A 24,607-nucleotide genomic window follows, 5' to 3' on the forward strand; every position below is an offset into this window, starting at 1 on the left:
TGGAGCCCCAATGTAGGCACCTGTTTATTAATTTTTTTGAGTGGACCATTAGATTTCTTATAACAAATATAGAATTTGTTTTTAGATACTTACTTTGAGTGTGGATATTGTTATCAATTAATAGGTGTTATGTGTAGAATAATCTATGGCTCTCCATCGAGTCTACCTGACCCTCTATAAATAAAACTGGAAAGAAGCCACCACCAACTTTTAATGCTGGATTCATAGAGCATGGATAAATGATATTCCAATCAAAATTAATCACAATTATTTGCAGTTGATTAGATCTGATTCAGATTATATTCTGAACATAACTTGCACTCCAAACCTGAGGTTGGGAACAAATGCAGCTATGTATTTCCCAGGTTATTGTATCTGACTGGACATATCTTCACTGTAGAATTGGCACATAGTAAACAATAGTAGGGTGAATTGTCTTTTATATGACATTTGAAATGCTGTACTTTTAGAGGAATAAAACTGCAAAAAAGCAGTCACAGTTCTGAGTGAAGGATGCTGTTACAACAGATCACTCAGAAGACTGGGACATCAGTATGAGAGAGGTGAAGGATTTCAAGGGGTAGCAGAAATTCTGGGAATATATTGAAGCTTGGATAAACATACAAGTTCTGTGGCTGCATGAGATGAAATTGAAAAAATCTACACAAGGATTGTCTAGCTGAGAAAAAAATTGAATGTGAAATAGCAGGTACTTTGGAAATCACTGTTGTGCTGTTGCATCATGTTGATGGTGGACAGTGGAAACATCAGCTCTTCTTCCTAGTGTTAACATTCACTGGAGGCTTTGAAATTCATGTCTTCTACTTGATTTTCTTTGTCCATGTACTAGTTCTGGTCTGCGGGCAAAGACTTTGTAGGACACTGTGTCTTACACATGCAGCTAATTAATTGCTGAGGGCCTTGTTATATATAACTGTAAACCTCTATTTCTCTAGATTGTATCAACTAATTGTTAAAGCCTTAGGCCCTGATCCTGCAACTAGTTCCTCATGTGAGTTAGTCCAACTGAATTGAGTAGGATCACTTGTTTACATTAATGTGTTCATATGCCTAAATTCTTGCAGGATCAGGGCGTAACGTTTAAAAATTTCTCCTGTGCTTGGTACTTATCAGTGTGATCTTACATAGCACTGCATAATTGGCCTCACTTGTGCAATGTGCAAAGGTTTTATTTATGGCCTCCCAAAGATTCCACTTCACACATTTGCTCAGTGAAGCTTAAAATCCCTTTGGGGCACCTCACAGTTCAAGGAGTGAACATTTCATTCTTTACCTTGCTAGTTGCCAGCACTCCTTTTTTTAGCATGTCCTTGGTGGAATACAAGGATCTTTCTTTATATTTTCAGTTTGAAATAAAAAGCATTAGTTATTTTCCCCTCAGCAAGGTTAGGTTGGTACTTTCCATGACTTAGGGGCTTTTGAAAGGGCTGTTTGAGGTCATGACCATTCCTGTAGAAAATGGTTGTTAATTTATAATGATACATATGCATAACAGTTCTATACTGGCTGCTCTTTTCTGCTGAGGAATGTGCTCTTTAGTGGATGGGTTCAGGCTCAGAAGACGTTTTTCCTTAGGAAGAGATATCCTATTTGGTGTGGCATACTTGAGCAATACAACACTATAGATTTAGTACAAACCTCATTAATGGTGAATGGCAATATGCAGTACATGGGCTAGCAAAAAAAAAAAAAAAAGAAAAGAAAAAAATGATCCATTCCAAAATATCATGAAACAGTTCAAACAGAAAAGGTTAAAGAATGTATCTGTGATTTTAATTGAGTTTTGTTGGGTTTTTTTTTCCACATTCTACTCAGGTATTTATCTCAGAACCTGGAAAATTCCGCCAAAAAGTGAAGGTGTGGATTTATGAATACTGGAATTTTACTGATTCTATAGCTATCATCCTGTTTATGATTGGTTTTGGCTTGCGCTGGTCTGACCCCCCTGTTCAAACTGCAGGGAGGCTACTTTACTGCTTGGATATAATATTTTGGTATACTCGGCTCCTTGATCTTTTTGCTGTGAATCAGCATGCTGGCCCATACCTGACAATGATTGGGAAAATGGTAAGTATTATGCTTTGGAGCAATATTTTTGTAGTTAAGGCATCTATTGAGGAATGTGGAAAGGTCAGAAGTGAGAGAAAAGAATGATGATCAAAGGAGGGGTCACCTAATAATTCATAGTGAATGTATTACCTGAAAATACCATGTCTTTTTCTGTTTGTGAGTTGACCATAATCAGATTTAAATTCTCTCTAATTTATTCATTATTTGAATTTATTCACAAAAGCCATTTTTGCTTTGTTCCTTAGAGAAGGGTTGCATTTGAATTGAGTTTCTGATCCAGCTTGATAATAGGGGGAGGAAAAATCACTGTCTCTTGCAGATGGGCTCACTACTATAGATAATTCCCCTACCTCTTGGAAACGCTCTCATTATTATTTTACATTTTGATTCAAATAATTATATCCCATTTTAGCAGGCAAAATTTCTCTGAGATCAAAGTTAATTTTTTTTCTCGTTTGGTATAAGAACTGCTGCTGAACTGCTGCCTAGTCTTGAGGGACATCTGCAGATTCCCACTGTAATTTCCCTCAGTTATTGGGAACTATCTTATTAATACTTTTATATTCTGTCTTGCATAGTAATTCCAATTCCGTGTTAGAAGGCAAAATAATTTTCACTGCTATTTCTTGCTCTCAGTTTGGAAGAAATACCACTGAGGAAAACCACCATCATAAGGTCTCTGCATTTTTGAAATCTTGCTTAAGATCTTAAGAGGGACTTGAGAGGCAAGTAGGACTTGTGGCCTTTTTGGTCCAGGATGACTTTAACTTCTATAAAATACTTGGGTAGTCCAGGTCATAGAAATAAAATATTTTTATTTCCTCCTGCATATTAGATTATTAGCCCTGCTTTTTTATTCTGATTTGTAAAAGCAGTGATTGATACTCTTCTCTAAAATGTATGTCTCCTTTACATATAAATAACACAGCTAATTCTTTCATGCGAACATGTCTTCCAGACAGCAAACATGTTCTATATTGTGGTCATGATGGCCATAGTCCTGTTGAGTTTCGGAGTGTCACGAAAGGCAATCCTTTCACCAGAGGAGCCTCCTTCTTGGACTCTGGCACGAGATATTGTATTTCAACCCTACTGGATGATGTTTGGTGAGGTCTATGCTGGAGAAATAGATGGTAGGTAATTTTCACACTACAGCTCAACAGCTTAAATTTAATATGTGCAGAAGCATGTCCACTTTGGGCTACTAGAGTTTTGACCACATATTGAGTCTATTCTTTCTCAAACAATTTTGATTCCAGTATATGTATGTCCTTAATGAGTAATACTGCATGAATAAAGGTGAAAATATTAATTTCTTTCTTAAAAATAAAGATTAAGCTTTAAAACCTTAAAATTTAGCTTTTCAAATGAAGTATATTGCAAAGTTCAGAGCAAAGCACATAGGAACTAATACTAAGCTAGTTCATGTTCAGAGGATCTGGCAGTGAAATGAATTTCTAATTAGGCAAACCCAAAGCTGCTGATCTTTTGGAGAAAAGTCTACAAAGTTGCCTTAAAGGAAGAAAGAACAAAGGGGAAACAGAAAAGGAAAAATAAGAAAGAAAAATTATTTTTCACCATAGTAAGAGTTACCTGGCATCATTCTTAAACAGATAAACATAGGAAAAAGAGAACCAATCAATGTAAATAGGAAAAATATTATATCTTGATTATGGCTTTGACCTTGTCTCAGTAAGAGAGAAGAACCAGGCACTCCAGGAGGTATTTCAGCAGTACAGATGGAAGGCACTCTCATGCTGCTAAGTGATGGGTACAAGTAAGACAGTCCCTAAAATAGAAAAGCAAGTGTACAGATAGATACAGATATTTAAGATACATAGTTCAGCATAAGACCTGGTTCATTAAAATAATTTAAGATGTTGCATCATCCATTATTATTGCTGAAACAGTCACATGATGGCTATGTATTTTGGTCATATAAGTCAAAATTCTTTTAATGAAAGCACACTGTTAAGTTTCACAGTTTAATCCATTTAATCATTTATTAATGCTAAACCTTTAGAAATTTGACACTTGCCAAATAAAGCTATGACTTCTCTAAAGACTCTTTATGCTGTGGAATATGTCGGAATTTAGGCTGCTGCCTTATAAATGTGTTTTAAAATTTCCTCCAAGGTGTAAAATTCGATTAAGAATTATAAAGACTGGAACGTATTTATTTTGACCATTTAAAAACATTAAGAGGGATCCCTTAATTTCTGATTTGTTGCTTCATCTCACAAATATTCATAGCCATATATTCTTTTGCACATGAGTTAGTATGATCTTACCAAAGGTCTAAAGGAATAACACTCCAGTACTGATAAAGCAGCCTTTGCTCTGTATCCTTTCCACAGTGGAGTCAGTGAAAGCTTTGCTTTAAGGATCAAAGATTTGGATTTCAGTTTACTTGAATGTGTGCCATCTCCCAGATACATTTCAGCTGCATCATTTTCCCCCTTAACAAAAAGTCAGCATGACTGGCATAAGAACTGAAATACATGAAATGGTGTCTGCAACTTCTGCATTGCAATGGAAACTATGGGGCAGTAGTATCATGAAGAGGTCTCAGATGTCCTTTACATGGAGGTAGACTTTTTAGTTGGAAATTTAGTAATGTATCTCCATGAAAATAATGAAGACTATTCTGTTTCTTGCTGGGGCAAATGAGGAGCACATGCCATTGCTGTGCTGTGCTCTGCTCTGATTTCCATACCAATCATGCTCTGTATGTCCTTCACTTTCAGTCTGCGAAACCAATGAAGACTGTCCTCCTGGCTCCTTCCTCACACCGTTCCTCCAAGCTGTCTACCTCTTTGTGCAGTACATCATCATGGTCAACTTGCTTATTGCTTTCTTTAAGTAGGTACCATGGTATATTGCTGCAAAAGCAAAAGCAACTAATAGATGTTCTGCGAACACTTCCACAAAAGCCCTTCACCAAAAAGGCCCCAGCAGGGGCATGTTGATGGTGGTTGTTACCCCATCTTTCATGGGGGTCTGGTGAATAAAAAAGAATGGTGGAAGCAAGAGGGTGGGAAGAAGGGGATGGTGAGCAGACACCTAAACTCTTTTGCCATGTAAACAGAATCTGACTCTGAAAGTGGACAACTCCAGTTGGCAAACAAGCAACAGTAATTCAGCTCTGAAGTATTTTGTCCTTTGTTCCTAAAAGTTGTATTTGTTGTGCTGAGAGCCTATATAATGTTTGTCATAGGGTAGCCCAAATTTTAAATTGGCAGATAAGTGGAGAAGGTATGCAAGGGCAGAGGATAATGACTTTGTAGGAGCATGCTCCTCCTTTAGGAAATAATTTGAAAATTCCTGTTGTTTGGTGCAATTTTGTATGTTCTAGACTGAAATCTGACTGTAGTGTTTTTAATTATCTACTTTTTAATGTCTGATGCCAGAGTACGAAGGGTCTTTGTAGTAATTCTATAGTAATTCGTAGTAATTCTATAGTAATTAATCAGTGTCTTTATAGTAATTCTACCCTTTCAAGTTTTAAGAGGGAAACCCTTGTAGTGGATCAAGTTCTGTAGAATATTAGTAAAGAGCAGTCTAACCCAGGTAGTTAATTATTTTTTCCTAGAGCTCTAATATTTCTGGGGAAGAAAAAGTCAGCTGTAGGTTAAAAAATTTTCAAATGAAGAAATGTACTGATTAATATTCAAGAAAATGGAATGATCAAAACTTGTTCTATTCCCACTTCCAATTAGAAATCTCTTTTCTGAAATTGTGGCAAGGCATCAATTTTTTTTTTAACACACAGCTGTGAAATTGTAATTTGAATTATTTCTAGATTTAAACCTTCAGCAATGATGATATGTTAAATCTTCTGCCTAGTGATTTCGTTGTTCCAGAAGTGGGACCGAAAACGGGTATGAGCACTATATTTAATTACAATCCCAGAAGCAAAGCTGATGTTTTTGTGATTATATGCTGGGTGTGTAAGTACGATGGTGCAACTGAAATTACGGTGCCAGAAACCACAAAGTTGCTTTCCTGTACTTGGGTCTACAATAGTAGATACAGGAAATTATTCAGTGCAACAACAGTCATGATTAGTAACATCAGAGCTCCAAAGAGTACCCTGCAGAAGAATTGCTCATGTAGCTGCCTCTTGCAGCAAGTGTTTTGTTTAGGGGCAGTGCACTGAAGAGCAGCAGAACTGTTTTGTTAACACTCTTCCCTTAGCCTGACTCTTACATTTAATCCAGTCCAAAGAGGCAGACAATGTTGAATTCTCAGTTAGGCTATGTATTAAAGTTTAAATAATCTGGCTGAGATTTCAAAGCGAGTTCAGGGATTTTTTTTGCCCAGTTCCCATTAATGTGAATGGGAATTGGATCTCCAAATCCGTTAGGCAGCTTTGAAGATCTCGTTCTCAGTGCACTAGCTGCAGGCACATGCTGCTGCTTTGTTAAATGAAAGTTGCTAAGCTGATTTACCTCACTGGAGGGATGGGACTTTTCTTCAGTGTCAAATTAGATCTGTAGACAAGCATCTTGTGCTGTATTGGGAGTATTCCTCACAGGAGCCCTCCTTCCTCCTTTATGTCTCTTCTCAGTAATGTTTATTATGATTTGAAATCCATATCGAACAAGCTCTGGAAGTACAACCGGTACCGCTACATTATGACCTATCATGAGAAGCCATGGCTGCCTCCACCTTTCATCCTTCTGAGCCACATTGGACTTCTGATAAACCGCATCTTCCACCATCGGCCTCCAAATGAGCTGGATCAAGAGGAAGGCGATGTTGGACTAAGTAAGCAGAGCTAAGCTGGGGACCAAAAGGAATAGCTGATGAGGAACGTTTTGCCAGACTCCCATCACTTTGTAGCTCAGTTCCTCCTCCTAAAAAAAAAAAGAAAAAAAAAAAAGATATTCTTCGGGTAGGAGGCTGTTTTCATTTGCAAAACTGAATTTAACCTGCCTGTCTGAGAACTTTTGTAGGAAAAGTGACTAGGGGAACGCTTTGCTTTGTATTTGGCTTTTGCTGTGCTACATACTGTGCATCAGTCAAGTTACATCACAACTCTGAGCTGAAATACAGTGACAGCAGGTTTTTGTGTAAGATAGAATAGCCTCATTTTGAAAGTAAACAATACTGGAGGTATACATTTCTGTACATTTGTCCTGAAAAGACCAACAATTCCTTTTTAATTGCCCAGGGAAAGTAGCCACAGAGCCTGAGGACAGAGGAGATCCAGTGATGGCAGATGCAGACAAAGAGCACAGGGGCCTCCCACCTCCTCACTGCCTCCTTCCCTTTGTGCACTGGCTCACCACTGCACCTTAATCCCACCTCCTTCGCCCTTCCCAACCTGGACTTCTCCATCCCAGGGTCCTTCCTAGTGCCTCTTTAAGGCAATGCCAGTTCCCTGTCCCATTGTTGCCAGCTCCTGCAGCTCTGCCAGGAGCAGCCCTAGCCATTGCGGGGAGGGAACCACAAGATGTGGGGATGGGAATGAATGCTCAGTAGTGGGGTTTGGTGGTTGGTGGGGTGAGGCTGGGGAATGGGGCAGAGGAGAGGCTGGTGGCTGTAACCTTATCTAAGAAAACTTGGGGGAATATTAGCACGTAGTATTATACAGCCTCATCCCTTTTGATGCAATGTACATCCTTGATGCCTGTTAACAGAGGTGAGCAGACCCTGCCTAGGTTATGCTTCACTTAGGATTTTCTCTGCTGAACATGAATCCCTGAAGATATCTGGCACACTCAAAGGTGGTTACAAAGTTAAAAAATGGGCTTAGCTAATCAATGCTGAGCTGCTTTACTGCTGCTCCCAGGCTCAGCTCCTCCATCATGACTGGATACATCAGCCTGCCTTTGAAGTACCACTGCTTATTTTATATGCATGGATAGTGTAAGACACTGATGTAGCATGTGTCTTACTTGTAAGGTGCATTAGGCACAAGGAAAACTGAAACTGCTTAGCACATCTAAAAGTCCTTGGATAGACGAGGGCTCATGCCTTGCCTACACTTCTCTCAGAAGGAGACTTTTTTTCCTCTTTATATACCTTTGTGTCCCTTTTCTATATGCCTATGCATTGCTTGATAAGTTTCTTCTACTTAAATTTTGGTGTGGTTATAATTAACTGGTTTTAGCAGTGAGGATCCAGTGCCACCCTGTGGAAAATCAATGAAAATACCAAGATACAGAGAGTAAAATCTTGCAAGCAAGAACACAGATGCGTTAGGGGGCCTAGGAAGTGATCAAGTCTCATTCGAAGTGAGAGGGGGACCCCAGAACACTGTGGGGGGCTTCCCTGCTGAGCTGTGCATTGCAGCCGAGTACTACACGCTTGTAGCAAACACTGCCATGTCGCTTGGCACAGATACCCCTCTAGCAAGTACGGTGAGGACCCTGGTATGTAAAAAAGGAAAGAAAAAATGAGCTTGGAAGGTGTGGAATTTGGATCAGAGAAGCAGCTTTCCACCGTATGCATTTCTTCATACTGACTTATAATCAATCTGCTCTCTCAGGAGTCTTGGTGTGCTAGCAGAATAGCATCATGAGCAGCCCAAGCTGTGGAGTTTTAAACTTTTGAATGTGTTCGTTTTCACCCAGTAATCTCGCTTAATGTTTTATACATATGAACATGTGAAGCAATTAGGTGAAAAAAAGCTTTGTAGCTTTGAATACCTGAAACGACTGTAATGGTTATAGATGACTAGTCCTAAATGAATGCCTGGACCAAATTATAGTGAAATCTTTGTAAGTCTTACATATCTATATCTAAGTCTTGTGAGTCACACATATATAACAAAATACAGGAAAAATTTTGGGAGAAAATACGTCTCTGTGAGCAGCCATTTGGGTATGTACTTTTGAGGCTTTAAAAGGGAGTGCACTGGAATTTTTGGCAATGTGGTTTTGCTCCCTGTCTAATGAAAGATAACAAACACATTTACATGTATTTGGCATGTTGAGTCTTTATACATAAGGCCAAGTTCATGGAGTTAAGTCTGATTCATTCTTGTCAAGGGAGGGGGAGGAAACATGTTCTGACAGTTTTCTTTTTTTCTCATGGGTGCTTATAAACAATTGCATTTGTCAGCATGCTTCATACCAACTCCTACCTCCTTTGTTCAGAGCTGTACCTGAGTGATGAGGAGTTAAAGAAACTACATGACTTTGAGGAACAGTGTGTGGAAAAATATTTTCATGAGAAGAATGAAAGCCTGAGTTCCAGTGACAGTGAAAGGATCCGTCTGACAACAGAAAGGTGTGTTTTCCTGCAGATTTGTGCTCTTTGTGTACATTTGTCGTCTAAAAAGACTGATAAGCTAATGCTTTTGGAACAGGTTATGGCCACCGTGAACATGAGGAGCAGTAACACACAGAGGCCTTGCTAATTTGATGGAAATGTAATGCATCTGTTTGAGCTGCATGGCAGGCCTGTCTGGGAAGCCTTGCTGACAGAATTACATCCCCAGATGTGTGCAGTGTGCAGGTGGTTAAAGGGGTACAGCAAGGTGTCGCTCAGTTTCACTTTTGCAGACCAGGTAGCACCACAAAAACATTGCAGAGTATGGCATACAATACATATTTTTATTTAAAGGCTTAGCAGTGTAGGAACGCTGTGAGAGTGTTGCTTGTGTTTGAGTGTAGCTGCTGTTTACAGAAATAACAGTATAACCATTGTAGCATTATCTGCCCTGTAGTGTCTTAGTTTGCAAAATGTCAATACACAACTGTCAACAGGGTTTCAAAACTCTCAGTATTGGCCTAATTTAGCTTTCTATTGAAATCAATGGCAAAGCTGCCATTAAGTTTAATGGGAAGAGTTAAAGAAAGTGAGCACTATGAAAAGTCTTACTGAATGCCAATAACATCTAATAAATTTGTTTTGCCTGGAGAAAGATAGCCTCTTAATCTTTGCCTGTTCATAATCTTATTTTCTGCATACTAAAACAAAACACACAAGCAAAATAAATGTCCCCTGTAAAAGAAATAAAATAAGTAGCTTTGTTCAAAAGCTGCAGAATCGATTACAGCAAGAAGATTTCATTTAGTGGATAAATACAGATCTGGAAAGGAATTTTTTTCTGAGTGCAAAGGTGAAACACACTTCACAGCAGTGCATAACTTTAATACAAGAAATTAATTACATGAATAAAATATTTTGGAACACTAGTCTTTGATTTTATTCAGCTATTGGTTAAATACGATATCTTGTAGTTACTCAGTGACAAAGGAAAGGAGCAACTTCTGCATATTGCCTGCAGCTAGTTTATCATTGTCTTAGTGATAGAGCACCAGAGAGAGTATCTTCGGGAATCATGAAGATAATGATTTGGTTAAAATGATATCATTCCAGGCCAAGAAGTTCTTGCACTGTTCACTGGGGATTTGAAGACCATAAAAAAGGCTTTGCTTTTTGGGCAGCTGAATTTTACCTGAAGATAACTGATGGCATCAAGACATACAGAATCTCTTCCCAGAGGCCAAATAGGTTGTTGGGAAGACCCTTTTCCCAGCAGTCTCCCGTATTTGAGAAATGCAAGAGTATCTGTAGGTTTGTGTGAGCCTTGTCCTTCTCATGCTTGCACAAGAAATGTAGAAATGCAGGATGACTGGCTGACAAGAAGTATACTTTAAGCATTTTACATTTACAGCAATAGCCAATGCAGCATTTCCAAAGCTGTGTCCCACTGTCCATGGTTTAGTAGTTCTATGGCAGGGAATGGACATTAGTAGTAAAATAGCGGTTTTTAAAATAGATACTCCTTGGGCAAAAAGCCTGTTTCCTTAAAAGTAACTGGCTGTTAGCCCAATAATCTGAATGACACATTGTAAGTCTGGATGGGTTTTGCCAAATACAGATACTCATGGGAAAGGAAGTCACCATTAAAAAAAAAAAAGGGCAATTTGAAACACTGCCTTTTTGAAATCTGTTAATAGCTTCCTTCATCATCTGGCAAACAGAAGTAAAGATCTATGTTTCGGTATTTTAATTACCTTTTCTTTTTCCACCTAGAGTGGAGGAGACATTTCTGCAGCTTAAAGAAGTGCATGAGAAGGTATTTTATATCAAGGAGTCTTTACTCTCCCTGGACAGCCAGTTAGGACATTTGCAAGACCTGTCTGCCTTGACAGTGGACATCCTGAAAGTGCTTTCAGCTGTAGACACCTTGCAGGTGGAAGAAGCCTTACTGGCTGACACAAAACATCGAACCTGTAGGAAGCTGCCCCATAGCTGGAGCAATGTGCTGTATTCCAAGACTTTGAGCAGCCTGGAGTGTCTGTATGACAAGAAGTACCACTACTACAGCATGCCACCCTCCCTCTTACGGAGCTTGGTAAGGAGTCAGTGGCCATCAGAGTGCAAAGACCACGTATTGAGGACTGAGAGTAACAAAGTGGTAGAAGACAGCTCTCGAAAGATAGAAATAGAAAGTGACACACTCACTTCAGGAGTATCCTCTGAGACTAAGTCAACCCCTAGATATGGACAATTTTTGCTGGTTCCCCCTGGCCATCAGGGAGGGTCTTTCTCTGAGGATGTCACCTTAAATTTGTCCTTTTTGAGCACTCCTGCCAAGTACAGGGACGATGCATTCAGAGATGAACTGCAAAGCAGCATTGTGGTGCAGCAAAACTTGCGGAGTGTCAGCCTCATTGGAAAAGAGCCAGAAGATTATCAATGGAGCCAGAGAGACTTTGTTACTCATTTGCCATCAGAAAAGACTAACACTGTAGGTGCTGATCATCCTCTTGGTCTCCAGCCATCGCTGGATACTGAAGAGAGTGAAGCACCCTCCTGTGATGACAGGGAAGAAACTGAAGGTGGTTATGTGAACTGGGGATTCTCTGAAGGTGACGAAAAAGGGGTTTTCAGCTCAGGGAAGAAACAAAAGAAGGCCCTGTGCATACATTCCACCTATAACAGTGACTGCAATTGCACGGGTGGTCCTCCCAGGCATGTCCAGATAAGAGAATCAAAGTCCTTCTCCTACAACTCCGACAGGTCACATCACAGCAGCATCATCTCTCAGAACAAGCTAAAACGCAGCACCTCCTTCTGGATCAGCCCACTCTGGAGGGACTGGAGTTTCTGCAGGAGCAACAGTTTACAGTCCCCTAAGAAAGAAAAAAGAGGGAAAACCTGCAAGGCCATAGGTGGTAATTATAAAACACTACACCTGTACAGTATCTTTTTCTGGGAAGCACAAGACATTGTAAAAATGTTTCCTTTGCACCCAGGAGGTATTAGCTGCAGTTGAGGGTAGTAGCAGAGAGGAGAGTAGTAACAGTAGAGGAGAGACCAGAGTTACTCCTTCACTTCCTTTATGCTGGGTCTGACTGCTGAAGAGAATTTCTGAAGTGTGCCTGGTATCCCAGCTGCACCACACTTGTGTGTCAGCCACCCTGATTCTCCCCATCTCATAGGATCCCTATGGCTGTGGCTACATAGCCGGGGTGACAGAGGGACTGTGCTCACTCTGGGGAAGTCTCCTGCCCTAGGGATGCAATGCAAGAGTTGCAGGAGCCAAAATAAATTACACAATCCCTAAGAGATACATTAGCAGTATCATAGGTTGGATGGAAGCATGGAGAATGAAGAGGTATACATTTTTATAGCCAGTTTAAAACCCTCCCTGTCCACCACCGAATTTGCTTACCAACAGTTAAAATATAGCAGATTCCAGTTCTAAGTATGAATAGTATGAGATGATGGATAACATTTGTTGTTTTATATCTTGTGATGGTGCACATCTTTGCACTGAACTGCATGAGTATTGGCTTTGGGTGTCACAAGTCTTTCTCAGCTTTCTTTGGAGATCTGCCAACTCTCAGTCTTATCAGATCTTCTCTTAGTAAATAAAAGCTCTGTAGCTTAATGGTGTTTTTTGACTGTTTCCCACAGAATCTTTACCATCCAGTGAGCTGCACCACAGTGAGGCAACAAAAGCAAAAGAACAAAACAGAGACAGAAAGTCTGGGAGAGGAAAGAATCAAAAACCCCTTCAGGTGCCGGTATGTGCAGATGCGAGAGAATCACATATCCCATAGCTGTCCTTTTAATTCATTAAGAGCAGTTCTGCATTGTGGCTTAGTTGAAAATCTATAAATTTAAAATGCTACACACAAATTGGGGCGTCTTTTTTGTGTGTCTGGCCTTGGTTTAATTTCCCTTTTGTTTGAATGTGTGGGATTTCAGTTTTGAATGTGTTGAAGTCTGTGGACTTTGCTACATAGTATACCAGGGGTGTTATTGATTTTACGCAGAAAGGAATCAGTCCTTGCACTTTAGCTGGCAGGAGGACTTGGGGAGGCTTCCTATGATCTAGGGTAGACGGAAGGAGTGGTGAGCCACATACAGGCGGTGTGCAACTGTAAATAAGCAAGCCAAGCCTCGTAATGTTGTCTCCTGCCTACAAGAGTCCCGCAGTGTTTTCTCGGAATCCATCAAACATTTAGCACATTGCAGACAGCGTGCTGATTATGTCATATGTATGGGGCAACTTTTGTAACTGTATGTATGTGTATATATATAAAAATCTATTTATAAAGTTATAAAGAGATTCCCAGGATCTTTGTCAGCTGGAAAGAGTTATCTCTGTTTAATGAGATGAAAGCTGAAGACTGATTTGTTTACATAAGATGCTCAGGTCAGCAACAGATCTTAGACTTGAACTTTGAGACCTAATGCCCCTCAAGGTATTCTGAGGGACTTCGAACTTTGTTTTAAAAAGCTGTAGTGCTGGATCTTTCATCAGTAGTATTTACTAGACAAAAGCAATGTGTCTTCTGCAACTTGTAACAAAAATGGGAAAATCTGTTTCGCAGTTGGGAGCGAGTTCAGTCATTGGCACTTCAGTGATGCTCTGACAGGCCACGTCATAGGCTGTCAGAGGAACTGCAGAGGTGCTAGTCATCCTGTAAATCGAGTGTCGTTTTGTCTGTGTCTTGCCAGGTGATTAGAGTGGATGGTTGTCCCCAGAACACCCAAGTGAGCTCAGAGCCCGCAGAGATCAATGTCTGGGATGAGCAAGAGAAACACAGCAAGAACTGGCTCACTGTGTCTAATTTCAGTCAGCTAAGTATGTGCTATTTTGCAGATGGTGAAATTCAGAACAGCTTTTAAAAAGAAGCAGTAAATAAAAATTCACAAATTCAAAGTGTCATCCATCACTTTCACCTCATGGCATAATTTTTACAGAATTAGAATTAGATTGCAGGCACACATGATTTGGTTATTTGCTGTGTCATTGCAGAGGCAAAAGGGGCATAGGTTGGATGGAAGGTCAGTTAAATCTTTCTGGGAGTTCTGCCTGACTCACTTGGGAGATAGTAGAGTACTAATCCTCAGGAATAAGTGGGAAGCAAGGAGGATGATGTCCTTGTCTCCTCTCCTGAGGTGTCTTATAAAGTGGCATCCTGGCTAACTGCAAAAATAAATTATCTTGTGAATTTCTCAGGGCATTTACACTCAGAGGTGGTGCTGCTATACTGTACCTGCTGGCAGATCCTCTGCATGCATTATTCATTACTCATTGCTCAGAAACACATCCTCCAAAGGGAAGAAATGAATTCTGTATTGCTTCTGTGGGAATGAAAAGGGAGTGGCATTCTTACTCTTCTTTTAGTAATTCTCCAGCTCTTTTATTCTCAGAAACCATTTGCATAGTTCATCTTATCTTTCAGCTTTGCTGTGATGCAGCTCACTGACTTCATCCTGCGAGCTGCTGGGAGAAGCACCAGGGAATGCTGTGACTCAGCACAGCATGGTCTGAGAAGGGCTGCGCTTCTCCAAAATCTGCTGACAGAGAATGGAAACAGTCTGTTTTAACCCTATGAAATTCTGTTATTGCTTTTATAGCCCATTACGCATTTGCTGGGGCAATATGGTATATAGGTGTTTATTTTATAGCACTGCATAGGTGTTTAGTTTGTAGCAGCAGAGCTGTTCATTTACACTCTGGGAATACCTGACGCCTGCTCTTTTGGCTAGGTTTGGAACGTCTCAGTTACATGCACCAGAAAATGAAAAATCAAGACATTGGTAGGCATACCATACCATTCTGTGATTACCTGAGGCATTCTCGAGAGGTAAGACCTGAGATTACACATCCTAGTCCGTAGTTTTGGCTGGGATGAGCCCAGGGTAGCTCTGCTGATGTTCCTGGACTTGCCACTATAGGTTCTTTGAAATATAGGTTCATGAAATACCTCTTCAGAGATGAGAACCTTTGTTGTCTGCTGGCACAGTGCATGTGTTTGAGTAAATGAATAATTTAACAGCTGTTAACACTCTGTTAAGATTATTGAAGTAGGATATTAAATAATTGAATAATGGAGTGGTTCTGAGTATGAAGAGGTTGGTCAGAAATGACGCGTGTGTTGATGTTTCATTAGGCAATGAGTGAGCACACAGCTTGGTCTTGAACCTGTGGGCAGAGTCGGTCAGCAGAGTGAGGTAAATTTTGGGAAGTTAGCTACATAGGCCTTAGTCTGTCACACAGAGATAGTTATTTCTTGCAAAGTGGGAGTTAAATATTGGTAATAATAGCAAAGCTTAGATTTCTTAACCGCTGGCTTATAAACACCATATCTTATTATTTATCAGAATTAATTTGCAGCTCCGTAATTTAAAGGTGCTCTGCCTGTGTAAATCAACATAGGCTCATTGACTTTGATGGAGCTAGACCAATTTATATTTCCTGAAGACTCGGGGCAGGAAAGTGGATTATAGAAACTTCTATCTGTTTTAAAATGGTGTAGCTAATGGAAGAAAATATATCTTTTTACTACATTGTGTAGGGGTATCTCAGAGGTATGAAAGGAAATGAAGAACAAATTAAGAAAAGGAACTGTGAAATAATCCTTTCCTTTTCCTTTTTCAACAGCACCCTTCCTTGCCTGTTTTACTTATAGCACTCTTCGTTATTAAAATGGTGGTCTTCAAAAGCCTAGCTTATTTTTCACTGTAAATGCTATGAGTTGCTTTTTTTTTTTTTTTTTAGGAATAAAAATAAACTAGATAGTTTCAGATCTGCTGTTCTGAGTGCTGTAGAATTTGCATCCCAAATACCAGCGAAGAGAGCTCAAATCTAAATTTTAAAAATGGCATTTTTTTGTATGAAAGAGTGGAGAGAGAGAGAAATAGAAATAACTTTACTGATTTTGTATTCTGTAAAACCTGAGCTTGGAGTCTAAATCAATGAATCTTTGAAATGTGAAACACAGGGTCAGACAAGCAAACTAAAGGTACAGTCAGGGAAACTGTGTGAAGGAACCAAATAACCTGGTGTTTCAAAACTCATATTAAGATGTCTTGGGTAAAACTCAAGGGTGGATTTTTAAAGTTCTCAGAAAAATTCCACTGATTACAGCAGGATTGGAGTTAGGCCAAAACTAGTCACTTCCAGAACGCCAACTTCAAATTATTTATTCTTTCAATACACAGCCTCCAAGACGCACTGAGTCGCTATGCCTCTTCTTAAATCCTGTCTGGGTTATGAGAGTTTATCTCTGTTTAATGAGATTATCGCTGAGATGTAACAATGTTGCTGCATCCAACTGTTCTGCTTGGAGTATGATATATTTTAAAGAAATGTATTTCCTGAAATGGTGCCTGTCAGATTTACCCATTGAACACCAATGGTTCAGAAATCCCTCCTGATGGGTAGCAGGGAGCAAAGCAAGGGTGTGTGTAGGAAGGTTTTGGTTTTGTTAAAGATTTTTTCATCTGCAAAGCAAGCTACAAGGTAAAAATAGGAGTAAAATAAAAAAATTGTGTGTTAAGTTTCAGATAATATTCAAAGCTGAATTTTAGTTAAATTATCTTTAAACTTTGTTGTCTTTGAACTTTTCTGGGGGCTCTGTTTCTTTTGAGGATTGAAATCTTCCTGACTACTATTAGAAGAATAATCCCGTTTCTGACTTGCACATTAGTGGGACCCAGCTGGCCCAATTTTCCCTAATATGGCTGGAAGTTTAAAAGACTATTTGAATACTTCTTTAATTATAAGATCTGGAAAATATGTGATCTAAATATCATTGGAATGCTGCTCAGTCTGTTACCTTCTTCTGTTACAGAGGTTTAGGGTGCATTTTATTTTCAAAAAATATAAGGCCTATGCCTAAATCGGAATTTTCCCATATAAAGAGAGTTCTCTAAAACTGTCCCTATTAGAAGACCTTTAACATGCTTTTGTGAGTATATTGAGGTGTAGGTGGGTACCTGAGTATTTTATTCAAATGTATGGAGACAGCATGGAAAACTGTAATGTTAGCAAATTAGTTCCATTTTAGTGTAGATATGGCAATGCTGTGATTCACCTGCCTGTCAGTGTCATTATCCGTGCTAGCAATAAACATAACAATAAGTGTTTTCAAAATTGTACCTTTCTGAGTTGCACAGTGTGTATATGACAGCAATGTGCAGATTTTACCAGTAAAAGTATCTTTCTTCTTTACAGGAGTTGAGTAATAGCATATTTGGAAGCACCAAGAAAAGTAATCTGAACAGGAACTCCTCGTATGTATTATTAGTATATTAAGATATTCATCACATGCTTTTAGAAAGAGACTTCTATACTTTCTGCAGGTTTCCACTTCAGTTCTGCAATATACTTAGGATGAGAAATTTATGTGAAATGAAGAGTTAAGGCAATTTAGTCTGTTTAAGTTTCTTTAAAGGAAGCCTTATTAATGGAGCTATAGGAGATCCATTTAAACAAAGTGTATAATTTTAGGTGGAATAGACACCTCTTTTTATTTTAACAATAATACAATTTTCTAATTCAATCACTAAGATCACCATAGCATCTTTAACTAGCCATTATTCCAATCTAGTGAGCGTGAAAAGTTGCTTTTGCTGTGCAAATTGCATGTTTCCTTTTTTAATAATCAAAATACCAGCAGCTTCTGAAAGCTTCTCTCATTCTCTGATTAATCTCTTTCGTACTGAGTCTGCACATTTACAAAACATTTAGCTTGGTTTTCTTAATGGGTTTTCAATAGTTATTAAGCTTTGATTATATTTAGTGAAAGTATACTGATTTCAAAAGTGTTTTCAATTTTATTGTGGGATTTTTTGCCTTTTTCTTTTCCAGCTTGGTTGATCATTATCTTAATATTGGGGGTATTTTTTCCACATGTGGTGCTGTCTCTATATTCCTTTTCCTTTTCTTTCTTATTTTCATCAATTTCTTTTGTATCTCTCTTACTTAGTAACACTGTGGATGTAATATATAAAAGACATTAGAAAGCTGTCACATCCTGTGTGATTTCACCGTGGGAAGAGGAAAAAAGATACTGTGTTTTTTACCCATCCTGTGGTTGGTTTTTTTGTTTATTTGGTTGGTTTTTTTTTACCCAGTCATTTATAGGCAGTAGGCAAACTGCATACTTACCAGCAGGACTTACAGGCCGTTGAGTGGCCTGATTCTGTCACTTAGTCTGTTGTCTTCAGTGGGATCTCTGTGGTCTGTGAGGTGAATCATATCCACTGTCTTCTGTAACAAAGACTGCTTTAACTTTAATGCTGATGCTGTAGTCTCTCTGCGGCCTCCCTAATCCAAAGGACCATCAGTTTAAAAAGTCTGTTTTTGTGCAAGCAACGGTAGTGGCGTATGTAGCTCTGAATACATCTCAGCATTGGTTGAAAAATGAACAGTTGTGTATGTGATTGAAGTGGTCTTTAACTGATACTGTTATTGCAGTGTAAACTGTATGAACAGTGGTGCAGAATCGTAAGAGCAGCTCAACATAAAGCAGAGAAAGAAACATGCAGAAAAATGTGGCTATTTTTCAGTAACTGAAGATTATTTGCTGATTGTTGCAATGAACAAAGTTGCACTGAGAGTTATTTTGTTTTATGATTGCTGATCAAACCTTTGTGAGTTTTGCCTTCACATAGATGACATCTCTTTATATGTACCAGTGTTAGCTTAATGACAGAAATTTTGGAGTAAAATAACAAATGTTTGCTTTTAAACAGGCTGAGAACTTCTGAGGAAGCTGACAGTAAGTTTTTGGTTGCTTGTCACTCATTTTAATTCTTCTCTGCAAATCTCACTCTGACAATTCTGAAGTACAAAATCCCAAAGGAAGTTAATTTACTATAGTTGGAGGGTTATGGGAAGATGTTAAACTATTGTTTCATATGTTAGTTACTAATTCGTGCTTTAAAGTGAAGGATTTTTCTTATGAAGACATGTTTTTCTCATGATAACTGCAAAATCTTAAAAGAAAAAATCTATTTTTACTCTAGTCTGCCCAGTAAGGTTGTCCTTTTCAGCAGGAAGGAACTCTTTAAGATGATGGTGCTGCTTTCATCCCTGAGTTAAAGCAGGGTGCATACCTGAGGATAGATTGTGATATAAAATTTTTAATGAATGCTTGATTTTTCAAGTTGCAGTTTGGTGTAATTCCTCTGTTTGTGTGGTTTCCCTGAAATTATGAAATCAGGGAAGGACTGAATTTATTATGAAATGGCCAATGAAGAAATTCAAGGTTACAGCGAGGAATGACTTTGTTCCACGAAAGTAGAGTGCTAGTTGACTTCACTTGTATTTGTTGCCTTTTAGTCTATCTTCCAGTTTTCCTGACATGCCACTTAGCTGTAAGAGTCTGAGCAGCTGGGCATCTATCTTTTCTTGAGACTAGTGATGCAGAAATAAGTCACTCTTAGACTTATCTCCCCTTCAAGCGCTGCTTGTTTTGGGTCCAGCTGTGCACAAAACACTGCAGTGCTGAAGCACACTGCTGCAAGCGTAGTGAGTTGCGGGGCTACTCTCTAGAGCCTACCATTGCTTTGATTAAGATCCAGTTTTCCCATCCTCAAAAGGAATGACTTAGCCCCCATTCCCCTTTTCATGTTTGTTGTTTTACAACAGACGAAATGCAACAAAACTCATTGGGTCCAGCAAGAAAGAGAGCAAAAGGGATCTTGAATCACCAAGGGCACTCAGTGGAAATTCTGGCCCTTCCCCCAGCATCTATTTATGGTTTTTTGTTTCAGATCTCTTTTGCTAGAAAAGGGAATATAAGCAAATAAAATACACCAAGAAAAGTGTAATGTTCAAGTATTTTGATGAAGATTCAGTTTTGATTATCTTATTTTTCAGAATTAAAAGTAGTACAGTATACATATTTTCTGAAATCTGGCATTTTGAAGGATTGTTTTCCAACAGAACAAAGTGATTTCATCTAATTAGTGGAAACATGCTCATTAATCTTGGTTTTATTAAAAAGACTTTTTATAAACAAAGATTTTTGGACCAAATTTGATCTGGCTATGCCTGTTAAATATATAACCACAGAAACTGTTTGTCTGTTTATATTTTAACAGCATTTTAGATGTTGTGGGTTAATGAGACAGTATTATTATAACTTTGCTGTAATAGTATAGTTAATGGAATGCTTAATGACTGAGGATGGAGTTGGAAAAATCATGCCTTTGGGAGGCTGTGAAGCATGATGGACAGCAAAGTGCTTTTAATATCCCAGAGGTGTAATTGGCTTAGAGAAGCTACATGTCCTTGAGGTTAATATCACAAGTTTCCCACCATTTCTCTGAATAAATAAGTCATCTGGCTATATTACATTGATAACTGAAATCTGCCAATATACTGTACATTGTAACGTAGTTAAAGCCTATTAGTAATTCTTCTCTTCAGAATGCTGAGACAGTAATTCTGATTAATCTGTTTCATGACAAACTCTGGGATGGAAGAAATTCAGAAATCATGCATTTATCTCTGCTATGATAATTAACGTAATGATCCTTTAAACATTATTTCAGATGTCTTTGCCTGCTTGAAAACATCTCAAGATCTGCATCATCACTACTCAGGTAAGCAGGAGGCACCAGAATGATAGCTGAGTAATTTAACAAATTAAAAAGAACAGTAGTTCTTTCCTTGTCATCCTCTGTGATTTTCACTTTGAAGAGCTGCACAATTGCCCAGTGCTAAGAAGGTTCTGTATTAATTCATGCCTAACACTCCAGTGAGGAAATTATGAATTATTTTCTTACTGCTAATTGCTCCATTCCGGGTATTTCTGGTAAATCCAGAGCAGAATGTAGATAATCACTTTCAAAATATCAGTGGAAACAGTGAATAGAGCTCCGATTCCTGGGGGGGCAGAAGAGGCACTCATTTGTTTATAGCTGTCACTTCCCCTCACACCTCCCACATACTCCTTTGTACTTTCTGGAATTGGTTTCTTCAGTTAATTGGTCCTGTACTACTTAATCTGTGTTTATATACCTATGAACTGCTGGAAATCTGGCAGGGAATAAATCATTTGGATGCTAATTGCCTGCAGTCCTGTCTTTTCCTGAAGTGAATATGCACAGATTTTCCCACAAGGCTTGTATTTAAGTTTTTCCCGGAGAACTGTGGAGAGCTTGCCAGTAGATGTCTCTGTTGCCTGTAGGACTTGGCCTCCGTTAAAGGGAAGCCTAGGGTAAACCAGAAGCACTAGCCTCCTGAAGTTCAAAAAACTATGCGATTTTCACTGGGAATAATACCTCCTGGTTTGTAGTCGGTATACAGGAGTAATTTCTCTGACATCGTGGCATTGTTGCAGTGATTAATTTGGCTCTCGTCAGGCATGCTATTTGAGATTAGGTAGGACTTTTTAGCACAGATGAGAGTGGTTTCCATTATGAGTTGACAAACGTCTTGAGAGGTTTCCAGTGTAGGTTTTCTTTCCTCAGGAAGATCGGGATAGAATTTAGCCAGCTAAGCCCAGAAGTTTGATACTAAAATCCTGCACCATATACTGCTTATGCATTATTTTTGCTACCACGTTGTGCAGGCAAATACAGTTCTGCCTCTCTGCATGTCCAAAAGAACTTGAGTTTTGACCCAAGTTCAGCAGCTGGTATGAGTCCACTTCACATTGCTTCTGGAGGCTCTAGAGTTGGTGCTGGCAGGGTCTGACAGATGGCACAGGTCTGGCAGCTCCTCTGTTCACATCCTTGTCCCTGCTATGCGCTAATTTTGTGACTAGAGCATGTTCCTAGTGAGGCATCAAGGGAGGACCTTGATTTTCACTCCATGCTCCAAAACTATTCAGGCGTGTTAACCAATGCCTGTTGAATTCGGAATATGTAAACAAGGCTTGAAGTGGAGTCTGAAATGCAGATCTTCTCAAATAAGGACCCTAATTCATGGGTTGGCATGTCATGGGTCCCCTTTGCTCTCTTCTTCTGGGCAAAGTAATCTCTAATTAATTTCTGCACAGAGAAATAATCTTAAAAGGAAGGACAGACAGTGTCCAAGGTCTAGAATAGTCTGCCATCAGGGCTTTTTGGTTGCTCTGCAGAGAAACACAGCTCTGCTGTTGTTCACTCTCTGCTTTGGATGCTAGTTTTGTCTTCAGCCATTGAATAGGGCAATTAGGCAGTCAGCACCATAGCATCCGAGTTGCCTCCTTGTTCTACTCTTACCCTCTTTGTGGCTTACTTCACACCTCTCTCCCCCTTCCTGATAACTGAGTCATTGTGAGGACAAATCCGTAAATATTTAGTTGGTGCTCTGAAGTTTTGAAGGTGTTTGCCTGAGAAATAAGCTGCTAATTAGGGAGATATAATAATGTTACTGATGCTGTTTGGCGAGGAGCCCAGGTGAAGAAACAATGCTCTGTGCAGGGCAAGCTTGGATTTTCCTGTGATGCCTTGCTAAATCCCCAGGTGCATCTGAGCCTGACTGAGACCGGCAGTGAGGGCAGCGGGGGCCAGTGCATCTCACTGGCACAGTGTGAACATTGCTGCACTGGAGCTGTCAGGAAGATGAAGTAGTGGCAGCCCTTGGTGGCAAGAGGAGGATGAAGAGTTAGCAGAAGCAGTTCTTCGCCAGGGTGCAAGGGGCTTATCCCAGAGAGCTTTTTCCTTGGAAGAAGGGAATCAATGAATGGGGGAAAGAGTGGCAGCTAATGCTTGTGAGATACCATGGGCATGCAAAGGGGAGTTGCTAGCTGGGTAGAATGGTGATCAGATCTAACACAGGATCACACTGCAGCCTCCTTGGCTTTGTACTCTACAGTAAAGTGCCACCAGATGTTTTTGAAACTCAGCCAGCTTGTTGTTTATTCAGTATAGTAGTGAAATCTATGTTGTTTGCAGCTGTTGAAAGAAACAACTTAATGAGACTTGCTCAGACCATACCATTTACACCAATCCAGCTCTTTGGTGAGTACCAACTTCCTGGTTATATTTTTTGCTTTATAAATAGTCAGTGCATTATCTTTTTAAAGACTGTGTTGGAGAAATTTACTTGAATAAATTTCAGCAATTCTTCTTTTCTAAAAGAGATGAACCAGAATAGAATTGTAGTCATGCAGGGACTTTTGGAGGTCGTCTGGTCCAACTCCCTTTGCGGCCAATTCAGATCACATTGCTGAGGGCCTGTCCAGTTGCATTTTGAATGTCTGTAAATGGAAATTTCTCAGCTTTGCTGGACAACCTCTTCCAGTGTTTGACTGACTTCATTGTGAACCTAGTATTTTTCCCAGTATTTGTTGGGATTTCCCTTGCTGTAGCTTGTATCTATTGGCATTCATGTGATTACTGTCAACCTCAGAGATGAGTCTAACTCTGTCTTCTCTATACCTATCATTAGGATAGCTGAAGACAGCAAAAATGTTCCCCTTAACCTTAATACCTGCATTCTCTCTCTGTTTCTCTCTCTCTCACACGCACGCACATGTAGACATAGGTATAGGATATCCAATCCAGAGGAAAACCAGGTATTGGTTAAAGGGCACTACTCCTGTACCTGGTACAGAAGACTTGTAGTGTAGCAAGGAAAAAAGAACTGTGCTGAACTGTAACTGAAGACTGGTAGAGAATAATACATAAATTGTTTGGGAGAGTTCTGAAATTAGTGTGCAGTATTGGCTTACGGCAGCAGAAGCTCTACCTCTAGACACGTGAGATCTAGGTGCCTTCTCTTCAATGGGTAGAATATTTTGTCTCACAGCAACTAATTGCTGATACTTGCAGCATCATAGGATTTCTTGGGACCAGATTGCTGCAGATAATTAATATAGCTATGAGCATATTGAACATTCTAATCTTTGGAGCTCCCAGGAGACACCTTTCTAGGTATTAAATTGTCAAAAGATAATAAAATTAAGAATTAATGTAAGATTAAAAAATGTGTCTAGTTATAGTATCTTTATTCAAGTGTCTGTCTTTTATGTAAGACACTGGCTTTTCCGTTGCTTTATTTTAAATTAAAATGTGTGCAAATTGTGGTGTTCGACAGCATCTACATTTGTGCTAACTGGTGATGGTAGGCTCAGGAGCAGGGAAGAAATCTACTAATCTGAATCCAGTTTGTCCTTCCTTATGCCATTCTTTGCCATTTTGCAGATGTAGTTACCTCATCACACTTGCCAGTGAAAACCTGTTTCTTATTAATTAACACTGCAAATACTATGAGTTGCAGGAAGGAAAGCCAGGTTTAAAAAAATTGGTCCACTTTTCTGCTAGTTTACAAATGATGGCAGCAGAAAGGTGTCTTGCTTAGGCTGCA

The 24,607-nt window shown here is 39.3% G+C and overlaps 1 protein-coding gene across 1 annotated transcript in view; it reads left to right on the forward strand.

Moving 5' to 3' along the window:
- Positions 1 to 24,607, forward strand: part of TRPM6 (transient receptor potential cation channel subfamily M member 6) — a 55,621-nt gene that overhangs the window by 19,498 nt on the left and 11,516 nt on the right. Inside the window, 12 exon segments of the mRNA XM_072860933.1 lie at positions 1,837 to 2,095; positions 4,788 to 4,953; positions 6,662 to 6,861; positions 9,198 to 9,330; positions 11,086 to 12,230; positions 12,976 to 13,085; positions 14,026 to 14,152; positions 15,064 to 15,161; positions 17,534 to 17,592; positions 19,057 to 19,082; positions 20,863 to 20,913; positions 23,194 to 23,259. Of these exon segments, the coding sequence (XP_072717034.1) occupies positions 1,837 to 2,095; positions 4,788 to 4,953; positions 6,662 to 6,861; positions 9,198 to 9,330; positions 11,086 to 12,230; positions 12,976 to 13,085; positions 14,026 to 14,152; positions 15,064 to 15,161; positions 17,534 to 17,592; positions 19,057 to 19,082; positions 20,863 to 20,913; positions 23,194 to 23,259 (2,440 nt within the window).

This window comes from Ciconia boyciana, chromosome 4, assembly GCF_034638445.1.
Source record: "Ciconia boyciana chromosome 4, ASM3463844v1, whole genome shotgun sequence".
Taxonomy (NCBI): Eukaryota; Metazoa; Chordata; class Aves; order Ciconiiformes; family Ciconiidae; genus Ciconia; species Ciconia boyciana.